We start from the raw sequence: 25,632 nt of genomic DNA on the forward strand, positions 1-25,632 counted from the left end.
GTGCAGCGCCCCATATGCACCTGCTGGTAACAATATCTGGGTGCAGCACCCCATATGCTCCTACTGGTAACAATATCTGGGTGCAGCACCCCATATGCACCTGCTGGTAACAATATCTGGGTGCAGCGCCCCATATGCTCCTACTGGTAACAATATCTGGGTGCAGCGCCCCATATGCACCTGCTGGTAACAATATCTGGGTGCAGCACCTCATATGCTCCTGCTGGTAACAACATCTGGATGCAGCACCCCATATGCTCCTGCTGGTAACAACATCTGGGTGCAGCACCCCATATGCACCTGCTGGTAACAATATCTGGGTGCAGCACCCCATATGCACCTGCTGGTAACAATATCTGGGTGCAGCGCCCCATATGCACCTGCTGGTAACAATATCTGGGTGCAGCGCCCCATATGCTCCTGCTGGTAACAATATCTGGGTGCAGCACCCCATATGCTCCTGCTGGTAACAATATCTGGGTGCAGCACCTCATATGCTCCTGCTGGTAACAATATCTGGGTGCAGCGCCCCATATGCTCCTGCTGGTAACAATATCTAGGTGCAGCGCCCCATATGCTCCTGCTGGTAACAATATCTGGGTGCAGCACCCCATATGCACCTGCTGGTAACAATATCTGGGTGCAGCGCCCCATATGCTCCTGCTGGTAACAATATCTGGGTGCAGCACCCCATATGCTCCTGCTGGTAACAATATCTGGGTGCAGCACCTCATATGCTCCTGCTGGTAACAATATCTGGGTGCAGCGCCCCATATGCTCCTGCTGGTAACAATATCTAGGTGCAGCGCCCCATATGCTCCTGCTGGTAACAATATCTGGGTGCAGCACCCCATATGCACCTGCTGGTAACAATATCTGGGTGCAGCGCCCCATATGCTCCTGCTGGTAACAATATCTGGGTGCAGCGCCCCATATGCAGCTGCTGGTAACAATATCTGGGTGCAGCGCCCCATATGCAGCTGCTGGTAACAATATCTGGGTGCAGCACCCCATATGCTCCTGCTGGTAAAAATATCTGGGTGCAGCACCTCATATGCTCCTGCTGGTAACAATATCTGGATGCAGCACCCCATATGCTCCTGCTGGTAACAATATCTGGGTGCAGCACCCCATATGCACCTGCTGGTAACAATATCTGGGTGCAGCGCCCCATATGCACCTGCTGGTAACAATATCTGGGTGCAGCGCCCCATATGCACCTGCTGGTAACAATATCTGGGCGCAGCGCCCCATATGCTCCTGCTGGTAACAATATCTGGGTGCAGCACCCCATATGCTCCTGCTGGTAACAATATCTGTGTGCAGCGCCCCATATGCTCCTGCTGGTAACAATATCTAGGTGCAGCGCCCCATATGCTCCAGCTGGTAACAATATCTGGGTGCAGCACCCCATATGCACCTGCTGGTAACAATATCTGGGTGCAGCGCCCCATATGCTCCTGCTGGTAACAATATCTGGGTGCAGCGCCCCATATGCAGCTGCTGGTAACAATATCTGGGTGCAGCGCCCCATATGCAGCTGCTGGTAACAATATCTGGGTGCAGCGCCCCATATGCTCCTGCTGGTAACAATATCTGGGTGCAGCACCCCATATGCTCCTGCTGGTAACAATATCTGGGTGCAGCGCCCCATATGCCCCTGCTGGTAACAATATCTGGGTGCAGCACCCCATATGCACCTGCTGGTAACAATATCTGGGTGCAGCACCCCATATGCTCCTGCTGGTAACAATATCTGGGTGCAGCGCCCCATATGCTCCTGCTGGTAACAATATCTGGGTGCAGCGCCCCATATGCTCCTGCTGGTAACAATATCTGGGTGCAGCGCCCCTTATGCAGCTGCTGGTAACAATATCTGGGTGCAGCGCCCCATATGCAGCTGCTGGTAACAATATCTGGGTGCAGCGCCCCATATGCTCCTGCTGGTAACAATATCTGGGTGCAGCACCCCATATGCTCCTACTGGTAACAATATCTGGGTGCAGCACCCCATATGCACCTACTGGTAACAATATCTGGGTGCAGCACCCCATATACACCTGCTGGTAACAATAACTGGGTGCAGCGCCCCATATGCACCTGCTGGTAACAATATCTGGGTGCAGCGCCCCATATGCAGCTGCTGGTAACAATATCTGGGTGCAGCGCCCCATATGCACCTGCTGGTAACAATATCTGGGTGCAGCGCCCCATATGCTCCTACTGGTAACAATATCTGGGTGCAGCACCCCATATGCTCCTGCTGGTAACAATATCTGGGTGCAGCACCCCATATGCACCTGCTGGTAACAATATCTGGGTGCAGCGCCTCATATGCTCCTGCTGGTAACAATATCTGGGTGCAGCACCTCATATGCTCCTGCTGGTAACAATATCTGGATGCAGCACCCCATATGCTCCTGCTGGTAACAATATCTGGGTGCAGCACCCCATATGCACCTGCTGGTAACAATATCTGGGTGCAGCACCCCATATGCTCCTGCTGGTAACAATATCTGGGTGCAGCACCCCATATGCTCCTACTGGTAACAATATCTGGGTGCAGCACCCCATATGCTCCTACTGGTAACAATATCTGGGTGCAGCACCCCATATGCTCCTACTGGTAACAATATCTGGGTGCAGCACCCCATATGCACCTGCTGGTAACAATATCTGGGTGCAGCGCCCCATATGCTCCTACTGGTAACAATATCTGGGTGCAGCGCCCCATATGCACCTGCTGGTAACAATATCTGGATACAGCACCTCATATGCTCCTGCTGGTAACAATATCTGGGTGCAGCGCCCCATATGCTCCTGCTGGTAACAATATCTGGATGCAGCACCCCATATGCTCCTACTGGTAACAATATCTGGGTGCAGCGCCCCATATGCACCTGCTGGTAACAATATCTGGATACAGCACCCTCATATGCTCCTGCTGGTAACAATATCTGGGTGCAGCGCCCCATATTCTCCTGCTGGTAACAATATCTGGGTGCAGCACCCCATATGCCCCTGCTGGTAACAATATCTAGGTGCATCACCCCATATGCTCCTACTGGTAACAATATCTGGGTGCAGCGCCCCATATGCACCTGCTGGTAACAATATCTGGGTACAGCACCCCATATGCTCCTGCTGGTAACAATATCTGGGTGCAGCGCCCCATATGATCCTGCTGGTAACAATATCTAGGTGCAGCACCCCATATGCTCCTGCTGGTAACAATATTTAGGTGCAGCACCCCATATGCACCTGCTGGTAACAATATCTAGGTGCAGCGCCCCATATGCTCCTGCTGGTAACAATATCTGGGTGCAGCGCCCCATATGCTCCTGCTGGTAACAATATCTGGGTGCAGCCCCCCATATTCACCTGCTGGTAACAATATCTGGGTGCAGCGCCCCATATGCTCCTACTGGTAACAATATCTGGGTGCAGCGCCCCATATGCACCTGCTGGTAACAATATCTGGGTGCAGCGCCCCATATGCAGCTGCTGGTAACAATATCTGGGTGCAGCGCCCCATATGCTCCTGCTGGTAACAATATCTGGGTGCAGCGCCCCATATGCTCCTACTGGTAACAATATCTAGGTGCAGCGCCCCATATGCTCCTACTGGTAATATCTGGGTGCAGCGCCCCATATGCTCCTGCTGGTAACAATATCTGGGTGCAGCGCCCCATATGCTCCTGCTGGTAACAATATCTAGGTGCAGCGCCCCATATGCTCCTACTGGTAACAATATCTGGGTGCAGCGCCCCATATGCTCCTGCTGGTAACAATATCTGGGTGCAGCGCCCCATATGCAGCTGCTGGTAACAATATCTGGGTGCATCGCCCCATATGCTCCTGCTGGTAACAATATCTGGGTGCAGAGCCCCATATGCTCCTGCTGGTAACAATATCTAGGTGCAGCGCCCCATATGCTCCTACTGGTAACAATATCTGGGTGCAGCACCCCATATTCTCCTGCTGGTAACAATATCTAGGTGCAGCGCCTCATATGCTCCTGCTGGTAACAATATCTGGGTGCAGCGCCCCATATGCTCCTGCTGGTAACAATATCTGGGTGCAGCGCCCCATATGCTCCTGCTGGTAACAATATCTAGGTGCAGCGCCCCATATGCTCCTACTGGTAACAATATCTGGGTGCAGCGCCCCATATGCTCCTGCTGGTAACAATATCTAGGTGCAGCACCCCATATGCTCCTGCTGGTAACAATATCTGGGTGCAGCGCCCCATATGCTCCTGCTGGTAACAATATCTGGGTGCAGCGCCCCATATGCACCTACTGGTAACAATATCTGGGTGCAGCGCCCCATATGCTCCTGCTGGTAACAATATCTAGGTGCAGCACCCCATATGCTCCTGCTGGTAACAATATCTGGGTGCAGCGCCCCATATGCACCTACTGGTAACAATATCTGGGTGCAGCGCCCCATATGCTCCTGCTGGTAACAATATCTAGGTGCAGCGCCCCATATGCTCCTGCTGGTAACAATATCTGGGTGCAGCGCCCCATATGCTCCTACTGGTAACAATATCTGGGTGCAGCGCCCCATATGCTCCTGCTGGTAACAATATCTGGGTGCAGCGCCCCATATGCAGCTGCTGGTAACAATATCTGGGTGCAGCACCCCATATGCTCCTGCTGGTAACAATATCTGGGTGCAGCGCCCCATATGCTCCTGCTGGTAACAATATCTAGGTGCAGCTCCCCATATGCTCCTACTGGTAACAATATCTGGGTGCAGCACCCCATATGCTCCTGCTGGTAACAATATCTAGGTGCAGCGCCTCATATGCTCCTGCTGGTAACAATATCTGGGTGCAGCGCCCCATATGCTCCTGCTGGTAACAATATCTAGGTGCAGCACCCCATATGCTCCTACTGGTAACAATATCTAGGTGCAGCGCCCCATATGCTCCTATTGGTAACAATATCTGGGTGCAGCACCCCATATGCTCCTGCTGGTAACAATATCTAGGTGCAGCGCCCCATATGCTCCTACTGGTAACAATATCTAGGTGCAGCGCCCCATATGCTCCTATTGGTAACAATATCTGGGTGCAGCACCCCATATGCTCCTGCTGGTAACAATATCTAGGTGCAGCGCCCCATATGCTCCTACTGGTAACAATATCTGGGTGCAGCGCCCCATATGCTCCTGCTGGTAACAATATCTAGGTGCAGCGCCCCATATGCACCTGCTGGTAACAATATCTGGGTGCAGCGCCCCATATGCTCCTACTGGTAACAATATCTAGGTGCAGCGCCCCATATGCTCCTGCTGGTAACAATATCTGGGTGCAGCACCCCATATGCTCCTACTGGTAACAATATCTAGGTGCAGCGCCCCATATGCTCCTACTGGTAACAATATCTGGGTGCAGCACCCCATATGCTCCTGCTGGTAACAATATCTAGGTGCAGCGCCCCATATGCTCCTACTGGTAACAATATCTAGGTGCAGCACCCCATATGCTCCTGCTGGTAACAATATCTAGGTGCAGCGCCCCATATGCACCTGCTGGTAAAAATATATGGGTGCAGTACCCATATTCACTTTCTGGGACAGTATCTAGGTGCAGCGCCCCATATGCAACTACTGGTAACAATATCTGGGTGCAGCGCCCCATATGCTCCTGCTGGTAACAATATCTGGGTGCAGCGCCCCATATGCACCTACTGGTAACAATATCTAGGTGCAGCGCCCCATATGCTCCTGCTGGTAACAATATCTAGGTGCAGCGCCCCATATGCACCTGCTGGTAACAATATCTGGGTGCAGCACCCCATATGCTCCTACTGGTAACAATATCTGGGTGCAGCGCCCCATATGCTCCTGCTGGTAACAATATCTAGGTGCAGCGCCCCATATGCACCTGCTGGTAACAATATCTGGGTGCAGCGCCCCATATGCTCCTACTGGTAACAATATCTAGGTGCAGCGCCCCATATGCTCCTGCTGGTAACAATATCTGGGTGCAGCACCCCATATGCTCCTACTGGTAACAATATCTAGGTGCAGCGCCCCATATGCTCCTACTGGTAACAATATCTGGGTGCAGCACCCCATATGCTCCTGCTGGTAACAATATCTAGGTGCAGCGCCCCATATGCTCCTACTGGTAACAATATCTAGGTGCAGCACCCCATATGCTCCTGCTGGTAACAATATCTAGGTGCAGCGCCCCATATGCACCTGCTGGTAAAAATATATGGGTACAGTACCCATATTCACTTTCTGGGACAGTATCTAGGTGCAGCGCCCCATATGCAACTACTGGTAACAATATCTAGGTGCAGCGCCCCATATGCACCTGCTGGTAACAATATCTGGGTGCAGCACCCCATATGCTCCTACTGGTAACAATATCTAGGTGCAGCGCCCCATATGCTCCTACTGGTAACAATATCTGGGTGCAGCGCCCCATATGCTCCTGCTGGTAACAATATCTGGGTGCAGCGCCCCATATGCACCTACTGGTAACAATATCTAGGTGCAGCGCCCCATATGCTCCTGCTGGTAACAATATCTAGGTGCAGCGCCCCATATGCACCTGCTGGTAACAATATCTGGGTGCAGCACCCCATATGCTCCTACTGGTAACAATATCTGGGTGCAGCGCCCCATATGCTCCTACTGGTAACAATATCTGGGTGCAGCGCCCCATATGCTCCTGCTGGTAACAATATCTGGGTGCAGCGCCCCATATGCACCTACTGGTAACAATATCTAGGTGCAGCGCCCCATATGCTCCTGCTGGTAACAATATCTAGGTGCAGCGCCCCATATGCACCTGCTGGTAACAATATCTGGGTGCAGCGCCCCATATGCTCCTGCTGGTAACAATATCTGGGTGCAGCGCCCCATATGCACCTACTGGTAACAATATCTGGGGGCAGCGCCCCATATGCTCCTACTGGTAACAATATCTGGGTGCAGCACCCCATATGCTCCTAATGGTAACAATATCTAGGTGCAGCGCCCCATATGCACCTGCTGGTAACAATATCTGGGTGCAGCACCCCATATGCTCCTACTGGTAACAATATCTGGGTGCAGCGCCCCATATGCTCCTGCTGGTAACAATATCTGGGTGCAGCGCCCCATATGCACCTACTGGTAACAATATCTGGGTGCAGCGCCCCATATGCTCCTGCTGGTAACAATATCTAGGTGCAGCGCCCCATATGCTCCTACTGGTAACAATATCTGGGTGCAGCCCCCCATATGCTCCTGCTGGTAACAATATCTGGGTGCAGCGCCCCATATGCACCTACTGGTAACAATATCTAGGTGCAGCGCCCCATATGCTCCTGCTGGTAACAATATCTAGGTGCAGCACCCCATATGCTCCTGCTGGTAACAATATCTGGGTGCAGCGCCCCATATGCACCTACTGGTAACAATATCTGGGTGCAGCGCCCCATATGCTCCTACTGGTAACAATATCTGGGTGCAGCGCCCCATATGCACCTACTGGTAACAATATCTGGGTGCAGCGCCCCATATGCTCCTACTGGTAACAATATCTAGGTGCAGCGCCCCATATGCTCCTACTGGTAACAATATCTGGGTGCAGCGCCCCATATGCTCCTACTGGTAACAATATCTGGGTGCAGTGCCCCATATGCACCTACTGGTAACAATATCTGGGTGCAGCGCCCCATATGCTCCTACTGGTAACAATATCTAGGTGCAGCGCCCCATATGCTCCTACTGGTAACAATATCTAGGTGCAGCGCCCCATATGCTCCTACTGGTAACAATATCTAGGTGCAGCGCCCCATATGCTCCTACTGGTAACAATATCTAGGTGCAGCGCCCCATATGCACCTGCTGGTAAAAATATATGGGTGCAGTACCCATATTCACTTTCTGGGACAGTATCTAGGTGCAGCGCCCCATATGCAACTACTGGTAACAATATCTAGGTGCAGCGCCCCATATGCTCCTACTGGTAACAATATCTAGGTGCAGCGCCCCATATGCACCTGCTGGTAAAAATATATGGGTGCAGTACCCATATTCACTTTCTGGGACAGTATCTAGGTGCAGCGCCCCATATGCAACTACTGGTAACAATATCTAGGTGCAGCGCCCCATATGCTCCTACTGGTAACAATATCTAGGTGCAGCGCCCCATATGCACCTGCTGGTAAAAATATATGGGTGCAGTACCCATATTCACTTTCTGGGACAGTATCTAGGTGCAGCGCCCCATATGCAACTACTGGTACACTATCAGACTGGTGTGACCCATAGGTGCCCGCCAGCAGTACCCCATACGCACTTGCTGGTATAGTATCTTGCAGCCGTCCCCATATGTTGCAGGATCGGACATGCCTTGCTAGTTCTGTGTCTGTGGATTAGATGTGAGGGCTTCCTCTTCATATCCTGTGTTCCCACGTCCCAGAGCACATTGTGCTCGCCATGAGTTCCCTCATCGTCTCTGTGTGAGAGCCATGTACATGTGGCTACACAGAATACAAGCCTTTTCTCCACCACGACCTCACACAATGGAATGGAACTTAGTGCAGATTATTTTACAAACAGAAAATTTCTCCACAATCCGCAGAACTTGAACGGTGAAAATGTTGTCCATCCACAGCAGCACGTCAAGAGACCAGGAGCACAGAGACCGGGGCCAGTACTGCCGTGCCATGGCCGGAGCGGCGAGTATATTGGGTTTTTTATTTATCCTTTAACATGGAGCTGTTGCTTTCCACAGGAACAATTTTTGCCAGAGACCAGGACCTGGGGCCAGGGTGCCAACGACCGGGAAGGGAACCCCCACAACCCAATTCCACTAGTTTTTTTGTATTTTATACCATTCAAAACCCTTAATATCAGCTGGACAACCCCTATAATTTTCCAACCAACAACATCGATTAACTTTCCGACTTTCAAGCTCCATTTCATTACCATATTATAGGACGACCTACCGTTCCCCCGCCATACTTCTGCCAGGTGGCACGCTCCTTCTCCAGGCTCCTTGCAGAACTCCACCACATCCCGGCAAGTCGTCTCGGGAGTTATTGGGACTTCAGTTAATATTTGTTCATTGTTACTAAGAAACACTGTTAATATAGTCTGAAAGAGAAAAAGACAGAAGCACCGGTTACACAGGTCTAGTACATTTTCTAAATCAAAGATAAATGAAAAATCTGGAAAATGCTGATGCCTTGATGATACACCAAGTGCAGCGACTGAATGGCAGGGCAAGACAAGATGCCAACACCCTGTGCCGCCCTCTCTCCGATCCTGCACTACACATAGCAGTCTATCAGTTGACTCGGAGTCTTGCTTTAACCTATTCTTTATAAGGCTCATGACCCATAAACAATAAAGGAAACTATTCCACTTTGTCTATGATTATTACAGAATTTTTAATAATTTGGGGTTTGCAAATGCGTAACGTCCTGGCTATTTACAAGGTAAAATTTCAAGCAGGGAAGGGTCATCAAAAATAACATGGAAGACTCTGTAAGGGCACTAGAGAGGACTGAGATTTATGGCTCTTACTTGCGACGTGTGAATAAAAATAAACCCTACGGAAGAAGGCGATTATGTATTCAGATGCAGACACTAAATAAGCAATGCTAATGTGCCGGTACACCCGGAGGAACATCCACCGCAGGTTCATTCTTCTGCTTATTTGACTGTGTACATGTAATTTGGGTGCAGAAACTAGGTCACCGGAGAGGACGTCTCCTCGTGTGTCACCAGACAGAACAAGAGCTTCTTTATTTACCGTACATGTATTTTCTAGCACCTCTTAATAAGAATGGTGGCGTATATGGGAGTTGTACACATTTCTACATCTGACAACATATGACTTATCCAGTATTATGGATTCCAAACTAAAAAGAATTGTTTTTTTCTATGTTTTTATGAAATTCCTTTGTTATTTACTTAGAATAGCTCCTGACGTACCAGAAGAATAAAAGATAGTGTGTATATTATAGGAATAAAATATATATGTCCATTAAAGCATTGGCTCACACAACTAGCTGAGCAGCTGCATGCAGCCTTACATCACCAAGCACAATGCCGAGTGTCGGATGGAGTGGTGTCTGGAGGAGACGTCTGTACAGTGACGGATCACACTTCTCTGATGGACGTGTCTGGGTTTGGTGAATGCCAGGAGAACAATACAAGCCTGACTGCATTGTGACGCTGTACAGTTTGGTGGAGGAAAGATAATTTTCCAAAATGTCTTTTGCTGAAGAAATAAGATTTTCCTTCAATGGAACTAAAGGCCCGAGGCTGACCCCAAAAAAACAAGCCTATAGTATTAGCCTATGGGCTTGTTTTTTCAAGGGTCGGTCTTGGCGCTTTAGTTCCAGTGAAGGAAAATCTTACTTCTTCACCAAAAGGCATTTTGGACAATTGTAGCTTCCAGCTCTATGGGCAGTTTGGGGAAGGCTTATTTTTGTTCTCCATGACCTGTTACGGCACACCACTGGCTGGGGGCCCTTGAGTGAGCAGGGGCCCTAGGCAGCTGCCAAGTCTGCCTGCCCCTAACGCTGGCCCTGACTGTGACCAGTCCATAAAGACATGTTTGGGGACCTCAACCTCATCCAACACCTTTGGGATGAACAACAACAGATTGTGAGCCCGGCCTCTCCTCCATCATCTCATTCTTTCAACTTCAAGACCATTGATTTTTCCAATCATGCCACCATCTACTGAATATTAACATTTGTTCCAACAATTAACAAATTAGGACAATTATTTTGTTTTTTCAACAAGATATTTGGCTTTTTATTCCTAAATGAAAATTGACTATTTGGCTGAATTAGTGATAGAATTTGGGTATTTTTGCAAATTAGACCTATCCCTGATGGAGTAGAAACCAACGCCCATGAGGACGCTATGAGACACATTATGCAGTCGCCTACGAGAACGGAGCGAAGCATAATACTGGTCTAAAAAAAAAAAAAAAAAAAAAAAAAAAAAACACATTCAATGCAATCCAGAAACCTAAAAAGCTATGGAAACTTGGCCTGCTTCTTATTCATACAACGCAAAGAAACGTTTGCTGGATGCTCGGCTTATTTCTACGTGATGTCTAGGAGAGGAAACTAATACACGCAAATAGACAAATAGGTGATTATTTCTAGACATATCCCAACAGTTATAGCTATCACTTCTGTGTGCCATGCCACCCAGCTTTCCCAGACCTCTGAACGGCAGACACCCAGCAAAATGGGTACAATTCTCATAATGTGACAGTAGAGTAAATTTGCTTGTATGTACAAATACAATAATGTCAAACTTAGCTCTGCTACATCTGCAAAAAAAAAAAAAAAAAAAAAAAAGCGACCTCTACCTTCTTGTGGATCTTCGCAGATATGGCTCCCGCCTTCTCCCGCGGCAGCGACTTGTCCTTGGCTTTAGTTATGAGGCTCTTCAGGATCATGGCGAACAGATTCTTCATGTGAAATTGCGCGGAAAAAGGGGATCATTTAGGGAAAAAGCGGTGGGAGCCCCGGATCTCAGCGAGGAGAGCCCGTGCAGGCGAGCTGTGCTGCTGCTATTTGGAGGACGCTGCTGATAAGGAGCAGTGAGGACAAAAAGCAGGCCGCGGACGTGACAGCTCCACGATACGGTGGATAAAGCTTCGCCTAATTAGGCAACAGGCGCTGGGAGAGATCTGTACACCGTGCACCCTGGGGCGGCGAGAACATGGGGACAAGAAGTCAGGCCAAGACCTGGAAGCGCCTATGTAGACAAGGGGTATATGAGGACCCTCATGTTAAAGGGCCAAGGCGTTAGTATTAGTGCAGGCGAGGTGGAATTTCAATAGACGGCCCAAAAAAAAAAAAAGAAAATCTTCATATCAAATTGCCATATGCTTAGTACATAATAAAAGATAAAAAAAATTACCAAATTTAAGGTTTTTTAAAACTTACTGTAGTTTTAATGAAAACCTGTCACTTGCCATAAATATGTAAACCTGGCGTAAATGCTGCTGTTCTCCTGAATCCGACGCTTTTTCTTTTGTTCCTGCGCCTCTCCGTTCCCCAGATGTGGCCTCCTCTTCCCTGTATACAAAGCTAGTCTTTATAGCCAAGTGGGCGTGGTCCTAAAAGTCTACCCTGAAACCACGCCCAGTTGTAAAAAAATTTTTTTACATATCTCTGGCAAGCTACATGTCATCTTTGAAGAGGATCCAATATGGGAAACTGGATAAATTAGTAAACCTGATGAAACTCATATACTTACCTTGAACATCCATGCCTATTCACAACATGAGTGCAACCCCTAGTGTGTCAGGATTACACAGCCATTCGGATATGGGGTTTTTTCAAAGGAAGCACACCAGCCTCATGAGGTCCAAGGGATCTGTTTATTATTGCGTGTGGTTTGTGTTGTGAATTTTGGAGGCAGATCCACTGAAATAAAACAATGTAAGACGACGACAATAGCGGCCGGGCTAGTGTAACACTGTTCCCTGTGCGATCCCTGATCGCTTCCCCTTCTGCATCGGATACCATTACTACACAGGACAATAATGCGATGAGACAGCGTCAGGAAGGAAGAGGGGAGGAGCGGGGCTTTGCATGTAGGAGCTATATCATCATATCCTGCTCTCCCGGAGAGACGTGGGGCTTAGAAGGGCCATGGTTTGTAGAAGGAGAACCGCTCATTAGAAAGGAAAACTGCATTCACTTTTTGGATGTGTCAAAAAGACAAAAAAAAAAGCTGATGGCAGCCACTGGCATTCTTACTGCACCTGTACATGGCTTTAACTAGACCCAAGACTTTAATATACTTAGGCTGGCCCTAGAGACCACCACTGGAGAGGGGTCTGCACGTAGCACATGGTGAAGGGAGGCCTTGACACAATGGCAGAAGCCACATTGCTGACGCAGAGGCTGCAGAAAGCACCTGACTATACCAGCTTTGGTTGTGGCTTTCTATAGGAGAACCGTGCTATTACGCGGCACCCTTTTAATTTTAAGTTGGTGACCATGTGATTTATGCAGTTCCCCTGATGATCTACTGTTTTCCATAGTTCTGGATTATAAAGGGGTAAGTGACAAAGCTAATCAGAAGAACTATACCACATCTATAATTGGAGGTATTTGCTAATATTATCACAACTACTACATATTGAGATGGGAATACCCCTTTAAGTATGAAGACATTAGATACATAGAAAGGCGCAGGACAGGCTATGGCCCCTTTACAGGTTTTGCTCCAAGTTACGCCTCTAGACAAAACTTATTCTAAGGAAATGAATTTGGTTATGTTATATTCTTTTTCCTGCCTCCCCGAGTCTGGTGGTAAATGCCTTAGAACAAGAAACCTCCCGTTACCGGAGAATGTGTTATAGCAGCAGAGACATACGCCATCATCCCTGCGCAGACAAAACAACTGCAAAGAGTGTTTAGGACATGTATCTAAGTCACCATAATCATCCCCTGGACTGCCCCGAACCCGCACAACATGTTTTCATGCTGGTGCTGAAAGGTCGTCACATAATAACGCTGCGGTGTAAATATTCAAGGAATGAAAGCCCGAGTCAAAAGGACAGGAGCCCGGCCGCAGGTGCAGGAAGGACCAGCTACGAGGCGCCTGCAGGGGGCGCTGCAACATCTACGAGGATCCCCAATATTATTATTATTTGTTATTAGAGCGCCATTTATTCCATGGAGCTTTGCAATATTACAAGGATATCATTTGTGACCATGCACCCCTCATTATAAATGCAGAATCAGGGTGCAATCTAAGAGACCGTAAAGATGCCAAAAAAATTGGAAGTCTGATATATAAGCGGGCACAGCAACGAGACATGAACGGCAGTTTATGTAATTGTACGCGGCAATTCATCGTAATAAGACAAGAGGACGGTTCCTTGAGAAAATTAATTAGGGTAGTAGACAATGATTGATCATTTTACCTCCAGCCACTCAAATACAAGAGGCGAACACAACGAGCTGCTATATATAGGCAAGTTGCGAACGTCGTCTATGGCTCTGTTCACACATTGTGACCATGGTGTGGTTTTCTGCTGCAGTTTTTTTTTTAACAAAATGCGTCTGTCTTTTTTTTTTTTTTCTTTCTTTACAGGACTCGGCCTAGTTGGGGCATTATATGGCAGGGCTGTGGAGTCGGTAAGCCAAACCTGCGACTCCGACTCCTCAATTTCCCTTACACCGACTCCAACTCCACGACTCCCACACATATTGCTTATATTTAAGTGAAAAATTTATTGTAGTACAATGTGAACCTCAGACATTTAATCATTTTTATGATCCAATAATCAAGATGTTTAGATAGAACAGAATATATATTGGTGTACTACCCGGTTTTCATTCTTTTTGGTACAGATACGATATGGATAAATGGATAGATAGAGCAGATTTCTAATCTGCTTTTGCTATTGAAAACATTATCTATGAGCTCAAAAACCTTTCAGGTGATGCAGTTTTTTAAAAAGATGATCAGCTTTTGCAGCTGAAAAACGTATCCTCAAAAAACACAGGAAAAACGCTGTGTGTGAATGTAGCCTTAGATCAGGAATATAACAGCCATTTATAGGACATTTCATAACTTTCCCAAACTCCTATGAAAAAATATTCAGCACATCCTGCATTGAATTACTGTACCCAATTTATTATATATTTTAGGAGTCGGTCCATTTTATACCGACTCCAACTCCGACTCCGACTCCAACTCCACAGCCCTGTTATATGGACCACTTAGTTTTATAATGGGCCCAATGTAATGCTTTACTTCCCCTGTGGAGGCGCTGTAGAGAAACTGAACAAAGCAAGAATCCGACCCTTCTATGTAAATTAAATATCCACCTGCTATATATTCCTTACTGGGATTATTTATATAGAGGATATTGCTCCTGTCTGAAAGCGATTTAAAGGGATATACCCATCTCCAAGATCCTATCACAATATGTAGTAGGTGTAATAATAATAATATTAGCGAATTCCCCCAATTTGATATGTAGTATAGTTCTTCTGATTAGCTATGTTGCTTACCCCATGTCCAGTGAATTGCTGTAGCTTAGGTATCCATGGTTATGACCACTCATATAGTGAGTTAGTTGTTAGTGTTCGTAACCATGGATACCTAAGCTACAGCAACGCCCTGCACATGGGGTAACAAAAATAGCTAATCAAAAGAACTAAACTACATTTCTATTTGGAGGTAATTGCTATTATTACACCTGCTACATACTGAGATAGGATCTTGGAGAATGGGAACACCTCTTTAAGGTCGATCCGGCTTAAATAAGTGCTAGAACCCAAGAAACAAAACCTAGAATCTTCCAAAAAAGTAATGGAGGGGTCAGGTCTCAAACATTTTCTCACCGCGCCACTTACTTGCATTGGTGGGTTTGATCTGCAAAACGAATCAAAGTTGGACGTGATCCCATTTTTATTCTTTTACCAATTGCAAAAAATTAAAAAAATATACGTGAAAAATTTAACATTCATTGCAGTGGGTCTATCCCACAAAAAAAGACAGGTAGCACATACGCAAAAAAAACCCTGATGCGCGAAACCGGCCTTACAGTATACAGTAGCCAGAACGACACATGCTTAGATTCCCCATAGACCCTGTTTTAAGGATTAATGCCCATGATGTTGCTACTAAGTAATCTACATGTATCACAGTGATGAGAGGTGCAACACAGAATAAAATACTTAATCCAACTTTCACACAGATTTAACCTTAGGCTGGTTTCACATTTGCGCTTTTGTGCGCAGCGCATCGTGCGCACCAGTGCGCATGCGCACTGCGCACCTATATTTAACATTTTGTGCGCATGGTCTTGCGCATACTTGCGCTTTCGTGCGCATGCGTTTTTTTGTCTTTCGCGCCAGGCGCGTCAGACGCAACATGTTGCATTTTTGGTTCCGCCCTGTCTCGTTAAAACAACGCATGCGCACGGAATGCGCACGGAATGCGCAAAAACACCACATTGGAGCCTATGGGAGCGCAATACTTGCGCATGGTATTGCGCACGCTTGCGTTTTTATGCGCATGCGTTTTTAAAATAAACATGACTGAAATGTGGTCTAGACAGTAAAAAAAAAAATTAAACCAAGGTGATAAAATGGTGTGGGCACTGGGATTCCACAATACTTTAAGGATTGCTCACGAGTGGACACACAGCACAAGCTGCACCAATGTAAGTATGAAAAACCTAATGTCTGGCTGAAATTTCAATACATTTCTATGTACTTATGTCTCTTTTTTTTTTTTATTGCAGCATGTCTTCATCTGGTGAGGAATATGTCCCTGGGACAGGGCAAGAGGCAGAAGAAGTGAGTACTATGCTTCCGTATGGATTGGAAAAAATAAACACATGTGATTAATTTTTTTGGTTTAATTTTCAGACCTCATCCTCCATCACGCCACCACCACCGGAGGAACGGCAGGAGCAGCAAGGCCAAGTGCGGGCGGGAAGACGTGATTTAAGTACAGACGGACTGTTTTTTTTTTTTTTACTTATTTTCTAGTCTGGTTTATTTTTTTTTTGGTATTTTTTAATTTTTTTTTTTTTAAATTTTCATGGTTGTTTTTTTAGATGTTTGTTGCTTTTTTGCATTTATTTTCATTTAAAACAAATAATTTTTTCATGGCTTGTTTATCAATATCTAAAGCTCAAAGTGTGTATGTGTGTGTGTGTGTGTGTATGTTTGTTTGTTTGGGTATATGGGCACGGGACTATGGGATGGAGGATATGTATGATGGTATATGGTCACGGGACTATGGGATGGAGGATATACAGTCATATGTAAAAGTTTGGGCACCCCTATTAATGTTAACCTTTTTTCTTTATAACAATTTTGGTTTTTGCAACAGCTATTTCAGTTTTATATATCTAATAACTGATGGACTCAGTTATATTTCTGGATTCAAATGAGGTTTATTGTACTAACAGAAAATGTGCAATCTGCATTTAAACAAAATTTCACCGGTGCAAAAGTATGGGCATCCTTATCATTTTCTTGATTTGAACACTCCTAACTACTTTTTACTGACTTCCTGAAGCACTAAATTGGTTTTGTAACCTCATTGAGCTTTGAACTTCATAGCCAGGTGTATCAAATCATGAGAAAAGGTATTTAAAGTGGCCACTTGCAAGTAGTTCTCCTATTTGATTCTCCTATGAAGAGTGGCATCATGGGCTCCTCAAAACAACTCTCAAATGATCTGAAAACAAAGATTATTCAACATAGCTTTTCAGGGGAAGGATACAAAAAGTTGTCTCAGAGATTTAACCTGTCAGTTTCCACTGTGAGGAACATAGTAAGGAAATGGAAGAACACAGGTACAGTTCTTGTTAAGCCCAGAAGTGGCAGGCCAAGAAAAATATCAGAAAGGCAGAAAAGAAGAATGGTGAGAACAGTCAAGGACAATCCACAGACCACCTCCAAAGACCTGCAGCATCATCTTGCTGCAGATGGTGTCACTGTGCATCGGTCAACAATACAGCGCATGCATAACGCCTTTTTGTATGACCAAACAACTCAATCTTTGTTTCATCAGTTCACAGGACCTTCTTCCAAAATGTAACTGGCTTGTCCAAATGTGCTTTTGCATACCTCAGGCGACTCTGTTTGTGGCGTGCTTGCAGAAACGGCTTCTTTCACATCACTCTCCGATACAGCTTCTCCTTGTGCAAAGTGCGCTGTATTGTTGACCGATGCACAGTGACACCATCTGCAGCAAGATGATGCTGCAGGTCTTTGGAGGTGGTCTGTGGATTGTCCTTGACTGTTCTCAGCATTCTTCTTCTCTGCCTTTCTGATATTTTTCTTGGCCTGCCACTTCTGGGCTTAACAAGAACTGTACCTGTGTTCTTCCATTTCCTTACTATGTTCCTCACAGTGGAAACTGACAGGTTAAATCTCTGAGACAACTTTTTGTATCCTTCCCCTGAAAAGCTATGTTGAATAATCTTTGCTTTCAGATCATTTGAGAGTTGTTTTGAGGAGCCCATGATGCCACTCTTCATAGGAGAATCAAATAGGAGAACTACTTGCAAGTGGCCACTTTAAATACCTTTTCTCATGATTTGATACACCTGGCTATGAAGATCAAAGCTCAATGAGGTTACAAAACCAATTTAGTGCTTCAGGAAGTCAGTAAAAAGTAGTTAGGAGTGTTCAAATCAAGAAAATGATAAGGGTGCCCATACTTTTGCACCGGTGAAATTTTGTTTAAATGCAGATTGCACATTTTCTGTTAGTACAATAAACCTCATTTGAATCCAGAAATATAACTGAGTCCATCAGTTATTAGATATATGAAACTGAAATACCTGTTGCAAAAACCAAAATTGTTATAAAGAAAAAAGGTTAACATTAATAGGGGTGCCCAAACTTTTACATATGACTGTATATGATGGGTATATGGGCATGGGATGGAGGATATGTATGATGGTATATGGGCACGGGACTATGGGATGGAGGATATGTATGACGGGTATATGGGCACAGGACTATGGGATGGCGAATATGTATGATGGGTATATGGGCACAGGACTATGGGATGGCGAATATGTATGATGGGTATATGGGCACAGGACTATGGGATGGAGGATATGTATGATGGAATATGGGCACGGGACTATGGGATGGAGGATAATTATAATTTTCTATAACTAACCACAGAGTTACTATGCCCAGGCAGCGCCGGGCTCTTCAGCTAGTTTTCAAGATTTTTTATTTTAAAATCTTTCAAAGATTAATGCTTGTCTTTCTTTTCTAGGCTCCACAGCGGGAGGAGGACCTCGCCCTGGACAACGACGAGCTCATCCGTCTAGTCCAGGAGCGAGTCCCGTTGTGGGACACCCGTCACCAACTGCACTCGGACAACGTGGTGATCCGGCGGCTCTGGAACGAGGTGGCCGCATCGCTGATGGATGGCTGGGACAACGCCTCTCCCCGGGTCCGCAAGGATTTTCGTAAGTATTTAAATGCAGTGTGATGCAGCAGTGATCTTGGCCGGGATCACCCAACTGTGTGTGATGCTATTAACTCCATGGAGTTTCTATCATCACACACAGTTGGATGATCACAGCCTCCAGTGCATAGTCTTACTTTTTTTCTTTTTTTTTTTTTCCACCACAGTGAACAAAGTCAGAACCCGTTGGCGCTCGATGAAGGACCGCTTCAACAGGGATATCCGTCAGGAGAATAAGGTTCGCAGTGGTGCTGCGGCAAGGACCGGCACGAAGTACAGATACCATCGTGCCTTGGCATTTTTAAGACCGGTCCTTGCCTCCCGAACGTAAGTATTTTCTAGTTGTATTGTGTTTTATTCTGTGCTTTTCTATTCCACAGGAGTTGGCGATTGTTAATTTATGGTAGTAATTTCTTTCTTTTCTTTTCACAGCACCTGGAGCAGCACCCTGCAACCTGGGCCCGAAGCGGTCCTTCATCAAGCTGCCCCGGACCCCTCCCAGCCATCCATCAGCGAGGAAGCACCTTGCAGGTCTGCACCACAGTCATCTGGAGACCAGGAAGCTGGTCGCTCAGGTGTTCCCCTGTCCCAGGTCTCTGCCACTGGTTTTGCGGGCACTTCCCGCCAGCAGCGGCAGAGGACCTTGGACAGGCCTCTCATGCCCGAGTTCGTTGAATTGAGCTCGGTCTTTCAGAGTAGCCTCAAGGCACTCTCCGATAGACTTGAGAGTGGTTTCCTCCTTTTGGACCAACGCTACAAGTCTATCGAGTGTCGCCTTGAGCGCCTGGAAGTCGACCTCGCCAGACCAGCGCATCATTTTTACACCCAAATAGCTCGGGACACGGCGGAACACCTTACCCCTGACCTCCAGTTGACTGTCATGCAGGCCTGCAACAATGCTTTTATGCAGGCTATGCAGCAGAGTAGGATTATGCAGCAGTCAGCGGTGGCATTTCCACCGGTGCCACCCCTGACTCGTTTTACAGCATTACCTACTTCTGCTGCATATCACTGCACAGCCACCACACTTCCAAGCCTCGCCGGACACCAATATACCGCCCCAAGTCCGAGTGCAGCTGGACACTTACCCGCCAACACCATGCCAAGCGCTGCTCCTGCCTGGCCCACCACTGCTGCCGCCACCACCACTGGATGGCCCGTCGTCACCACCCCTGCCTGTAGCGCCGCCACCACCACCACCAGCGGGAGGACCACCCGGTATGGACCGCCACAGCCACCACGCCTGCATGGACCGCCACCACCACCTCGGAGCAGCATCAGCTGGGGGACCCGCATTCAATATTTACGGCCCCTGCCAGGACATCCACCACCACCAGCATGCCACAGCAGGTACAAGATCCTGGCAGGCGGTCCACAAGCGCCAGGCGGTCCCCCAGCTCCAGCCAGTCCACAGCCTCCAGGCGTTCCAGAGGCTCAAGGCGGTCCCCGGGGTCTAGCCAGTCCTCAGGCTCAAGCGAGGACAGCAGCAAGACGACGGGCCACCGTCATAAAAAAACAAAGAGGAGGACTCTTACCCTCCCTCACCTCCCACTTCACAACTTTCCTTGCCTCGGCTCCCTTCCCCCACTTCTTTGGTTCCTCCTTCCCCTAGAACCCCTTACTCCACCCAAAGCCGTTCCTCATCCCTCCACACCCCCCAGTTTCCAGCAACTAAAAAATAAGTAAAATAAATGTTATATTTTTATTTCAAAATAATGTTTGGTTATTGTGTCTTTCGCCGCCTGCACACACTGCGCCCTACACTATGGTTTGTTTTTCTTTACTTTATACCGGATGGTCAGCCATCCAACTCTGAAAGGGATACTATTTTTCATTTTTTTTTTTTTTATATATATATATTATATATATATATATATATATATATATATATATATATAAATATAAATAAAAAAAAAATGAAATATAGTATCCCTTTCAGAGTTGGATGGCTGACCATCCGGTATAAAGTAAAGAAAGGGAAACCACCAAAAAAAATAAATATATTATATTATATATATATATATATATATATATATATATATATTTTTTTTTTTAAATATATATATAAATATATAAATATATATATAAAAATATATATATAAATATATAAAAATATAAAAATATATATATATAAAAATATATATATATAAAAAAAAAAATATATTATCATTACTACATGATAAGGGGGCTCACAGATCATTACTACATGATAAGGGGGCTCACAGATCATTACTACATGATAAGGGGGCACGAGAGCATTACTACATGATAAGGGGGGTCACAGATCATTACTACATGATACGGGGGCACCGAGAGCATTACTACATGATAAGGGGGCTCACAGATCATTACTACATGATAAGGGGGCACCGAGAGCATTACTACATGATAAGGGGGCTCACAGATCATTACTACATGATAAGGGGGCACCGAGAGCATTACTACATGATAAGGGGGCTCACAGATCATTACTACATGATAAGGGGGCACCGAGAGCATTACTACATGATAAGGGGGCTCAAAGAGCATTACTACATGATAAGGGGGCACGAGAGCATTACTACATGATAAGGGGGCTCACAGATCATTACTACATAAAAAGGGGGCACCGAGAGCATTACTACATGATAAGGGGGCTCACAGATCATTACTACATGATAAGGGGGCACCGAGAGCATTACTACATGATAAGGGGGCTCACAGATCATTACTACATGATAAGGGGGCACCGAGAGCATTACTACATGATAAGGGGGCACCGAGAGCATTACTACATGATAAGGGGGCTCACAGATCATTACTACATGATAAGGGGGCACCGAGAGCATTACAACCTAATAAGAGGGTCCTATTACATGATAAGGGGGCACCGAGAGCATTACTACTTGATGAGGGGGCTCGCAGACCATTACTACATGATAAGGGGGCTCGCAGATCATTACTACATGATAAGGGTCTCGCAGACCATTACTACTTGATGAGGGGGCTCGCAGATCATTACTACTTGATGAGGGGGCTCGCAGATCATTACTACTTGATGAGGGGGCTCGCAGACCATTACTACTTGATGAGGGGGCTCACAGACCATTACTACTTGATGAGGGGGCTCACAGACCATTACTACTTGACGAGGGGGCACAGAAGGCTCTATTACTTGATAAGAGATCATTGATAAGTGGGCACCGAGGGCTCTACTACATAATAAGGGGGCTCACAGATCATTGATAAGAAGGCACCCTTACTCAGAACTAAATTTTGCGCTCAATGTAAAAAAAAAAAAAAAAAAAAAAAAAAAACGTGAGGCCCCCTGCCCTAAGTCATTGGTCAGCAACCGACGTCTTTCTCGTAGTTGTTGAACTACAACAAAACCCCTCCAGCAGTTCTACTAACCCACTGGATGGAACGAATGACACGATCCGGAGCCACCACATTCCCAGTTTCCCCGGTATCCGGCACCATGGTATCACCTGTGCAGCAGTCATGCGGCTGACGAGAACCCATATACACTTTATAGTCATGTGTGCGGCGCGGTCACACTTCTATTTGGACGTCAGACACCATATTCCAGCTTGTTATGACACAGTCAGCGCTGGCTCATGGGATGACACGGGCTGTGTACACTCCACGGAGGATGTCAGCCGCTGACTAAAGGAAGCAATATGCAAATGGGGGACAGTGCAGGTCACATTACCAGGAGCACGTGAAGAGTGATTACACATCGCTGCCTCTTCTCTGGGTAATGGTGGTGAAAGAAGGGTGCCAGCCTGAGGACATGCCACAGATGTGTGACCATGTAGTCACGCTGTAGCCAGCCGATGCCAGGAGCGAAGGGTACTGCAATGTGATTCAAGTATCGCCCTACGCCCAGCGACGTTTCGGGTCCTAGGAATTGTGGACCTTTTTCAAGCAGGACCGAAACGTCGCTGTATGGGCGACTAGCCTGATGGGCTAATAAATAGCACTTTATCTGGAATCTCTCTGATGTGCTGCTTTCATCTTGAGGACTATTTTTGAGGTTTGGCATATGCCTGGAAGGCTTGCACCCGCATTGTTTGTTTATTTTTTGTGCTGCTTGTCATAATATATATATATATATATATATATATATATATATATATATACACACTCACTGGCCACTTTATTAGGTACACCATGCTAGTAAGGGGTTGGACCCCCTTTTGCCTTCAGAACTGCCTCAATTCTTCGTGGCAGAGATTCAACAAGGTGCTGGAAGCATTCCTCAGAGATTTTGGACCATATTGACATGATGGCATTACACAGTTGGCTCAGATTTGTCGGCTGCACATCCCTGATGCGAATCTCCCGTTCCACCACATCCCAAAGATGCTCTATTGGATTGAGATCTGGTGACTGAGGAGGCCATTTGAGTACAGTAAACTCATTGTCATGTTCAAGAAACCAATCTGAGATGATTCGAGCTTTATGACATGGCGCATTATCCTGCTGAAAGTAGCCATCAGATGTTGGGTACATTGTGGTCATAAAGGGATGGACATGGTCAGCAACAATACTCAGGTAGGCTGTGGCGTTGCAACGATGCTCAATTGGTACCAAGGGGCCCAAAGAGTGCCCAGAAAAAATTCCCCACACCATGACACCACCACCACCAGCCTGAACCGTTGATACAAGGCAGGATGGATCCATGCTTTCATGTTGTTTACGCCAAATTCTGACCCTACCATCCGAATGTCGCAGCAGAAATCGAGACTCATCAGACCAGGCAACGTTTTTCCAATCTTCTACTGTCCAATTTCGATGAGCTTGTGCAAATTGTAGCCTCAGTTTCCTGTTCTTAGCTGAGAGGAGTGGTACCCAATGTGGTCTTCTGCTGCTGTAGCCCATCTGCCTCAAAGTTCGACGCACTGTGCGTTCAGAGATGCTCTTCTGCCTACCTTGGTTGTAACGGGTGGCAATTTGAGTCACTGTTGCCTTTCTATCAGCTCGAACCAGTCTGCCCATTCTCCTCTGACCTCTGGCATCAACATGGCATTTCCGGCCACAGAACTGCCGCTCACTGGATTTTTTTTCTTTTTCGGACCATTCTCTGTAAACCCTAGAGATGGTTGAGCGTGAAAATCCCAGTAGATCATCAGTTTCTGAAATTCTCAGACCAGCCCTTCTGGCACCAACAATCATGCCACGTTCAAAGGCACTCAAATCACCTTTCTTCCCCATACTGATGCTCGGTTTGAACTGCAGGAGATTGTCTTGACCATGTCTACATGCCTAAATGCACTGAGTTGCCGCCATGTGATTGGCTGATTAGAAATTAAGTCTTAACACACAGTTGGACAGGTGTACCTAATAAAGTGGCCAGTGAGTGTATATATATTGTGGGACCCAAAAACCACGGTCGGACTGAGAATTGTGGCCATAATATGGTTGAAAAAATAAATATCATCTGGGCTACATTAGTGTGAACTGTCCCTAGAAAAAAATCATCAGCTGACACTTAAAGGGGTTCTCTGCTTTAAATAACTCATATCTAAATACTCTATTAAGGAGACAGAGTGGAATCCCCCCATACAAGACCCACACCTAATAATTAGAGAGGTAAGAAAAAGCATCTTTGGGTCTGGGGGACCTGACATGTGTATTATATACTAAGCCCACTGTGTGCAATACTTCATTCGCCCTGCGGAGGTGCTGAAAGAAAACTAAACATTTGCCGGCAGGTTACACCATCGATCACAGCTAATCACTGGGGTATTCGGCAACAGGATGCCGCGTGACCAGCATATTGTTAAAGTGATCCTTCTAAAAAAGGATTAGGTGTCATAGTAAAGGAGTATCATATATATGAGGAGGATTGCCATGAAATAAAGCGGTGGCCAATCACTATACGATTGGCAGAGGTCCTAAGACCATGAGACTAAAGAGGCCACCGCACCGGCACAGCGCTGCATCCACTTTTAATTTATCCCTGCATAACGGCGCTCCTGGCATATTGGCGTAGCGGTCCGGGAAGCTGTGGCCCCCTCATTCCCAGGATCAGTGGGGGCCCCATAAGACAGCCTCCACCAATTGTAATAGTGATATCACCAAGTTCTAAGACGGGAATACCCCTTTAAATAATACGTCTGGAATGCAGGCAAGTAAAAGAGGAAGAACGGCTTCTATATTACAGCGACTTCCTCGTGTGAGAAAACAAATATGAGATTATATCTTATGTAAATTCATAAAAGAAAAAGATGGTTATCACACAACGCTTATTCCGGTTATACAGAAGCCCTGTGCGCCTCGCTATAGGACGGTCTCTATATAGCAGTGTGGCGCCTTGTTACAGGACGGCCTCTATATAGCAGTGTGGAGCCTAGTTACAGGACGACCTCTATATAGCAGTGTGGAGCCTAGTTACAGGACGACCTCTATATAGCAGTGTGGAGCCTAGTTACAGGACGACCTCTATATAGCAGTGTGGAGCCTCGTTACAGGACGACCTCTATATAGCAGCTTCGCACCTCGTTACAGGACGACCTCTATACAGCAGCTTCACACCTCGTTACAGGACGACCTCTATACAGCAGCTTCACACCTCGTTACAGGACGACCTCTACACAGCAGCTTCACACCTCGTTACAGGACGACCTCTATACAGCAGCTTCACACCTCGTTACAGGACGGCCTCTATATAGCAGAGAGGTG

At 46.6% G+C, this 25,632-nt stretch overlaps 2 protein-coding genes across 2 annotated transcripts in view; one reads left to right on the forward strand and one right to left on the reverse strand.

Annotated features, from left to right (window-relative positions):
• PPP1R13B (protein phosphatase 1 regulatory subunit 13B) overlaps positions 1–25,632 on the reverse strand; it is a 145,274-nt gene that overhangs the window by 76,727 nt on the left and 42,915 nt on the right. Inside the window, exon 2 of the mRNA XM_073570165.1 lies at positions 8,964–9,111. Coding sequence (XP_073426266.1) covers positions 8,964–9,111 — 148 coding nt within the window. The remainder of the gene's footprint in view (positions 1–8,963; positions 9,112–25,632) is intronic.
• LOC141084828 (uncharacterized) lies at positions 9,429–20,632 on the forward strand. The gene is made up of 4 exons (XM_073569793.1): positions 9,429–9,455; positions 18,772–18,967; positions 19,134–19,293; positions 19,399–20,632. Exons 1-4 carry the CDS (start codon positions 9,429–9,431, stop codon positions 20,576–20,578), a joined length of 1,563 nt encoding a protein of 520 aa, XP_073425894.1. The 3' UTR covers positions 20,579–20,632.

This window comes from Dendrobates tinctorius, unplaced genomic scaffold, assembly GCF_039654945.1.
Source record: "Dendrobates tinctorius isolate UK_male_01 unplaced genomic scaffold, ASM3965494v1 ptg000006l, whole genome shotgun sequence".
NCBI lineage: Eukaryota > Metazoa > Chordata > Amphibia > Anura > Dendrobatidae > Dendrobates > Dendrobates tinctorius.

What these genes read in the sequence shown, in the direction of transcription:
- LOC141084828 (XM_073569793.1), top strand. Translation starts at nt 9,429, where the DNA reads ATGCGTAACGTCCTGGCTATTTACAAG. An exon ending in CCGGGTCCGCAAGGATTTTC is followed by an intron (nt 18,968 to 19,133) that starts GTAAGTATTTAA and finishes TTTCCACCACAG; the next exon opens with TGAACAAAGTCAGAACCCGT. An exon ending in CCGGTCCTTGCCTCCCGAAC is followed by an intron (nt 19,294 to 19,398) that starts GTAAGTATTTTC and finishes TTCTTTTCACAG; the next exon opens with CACCTGGAGCAGCACCCTGC.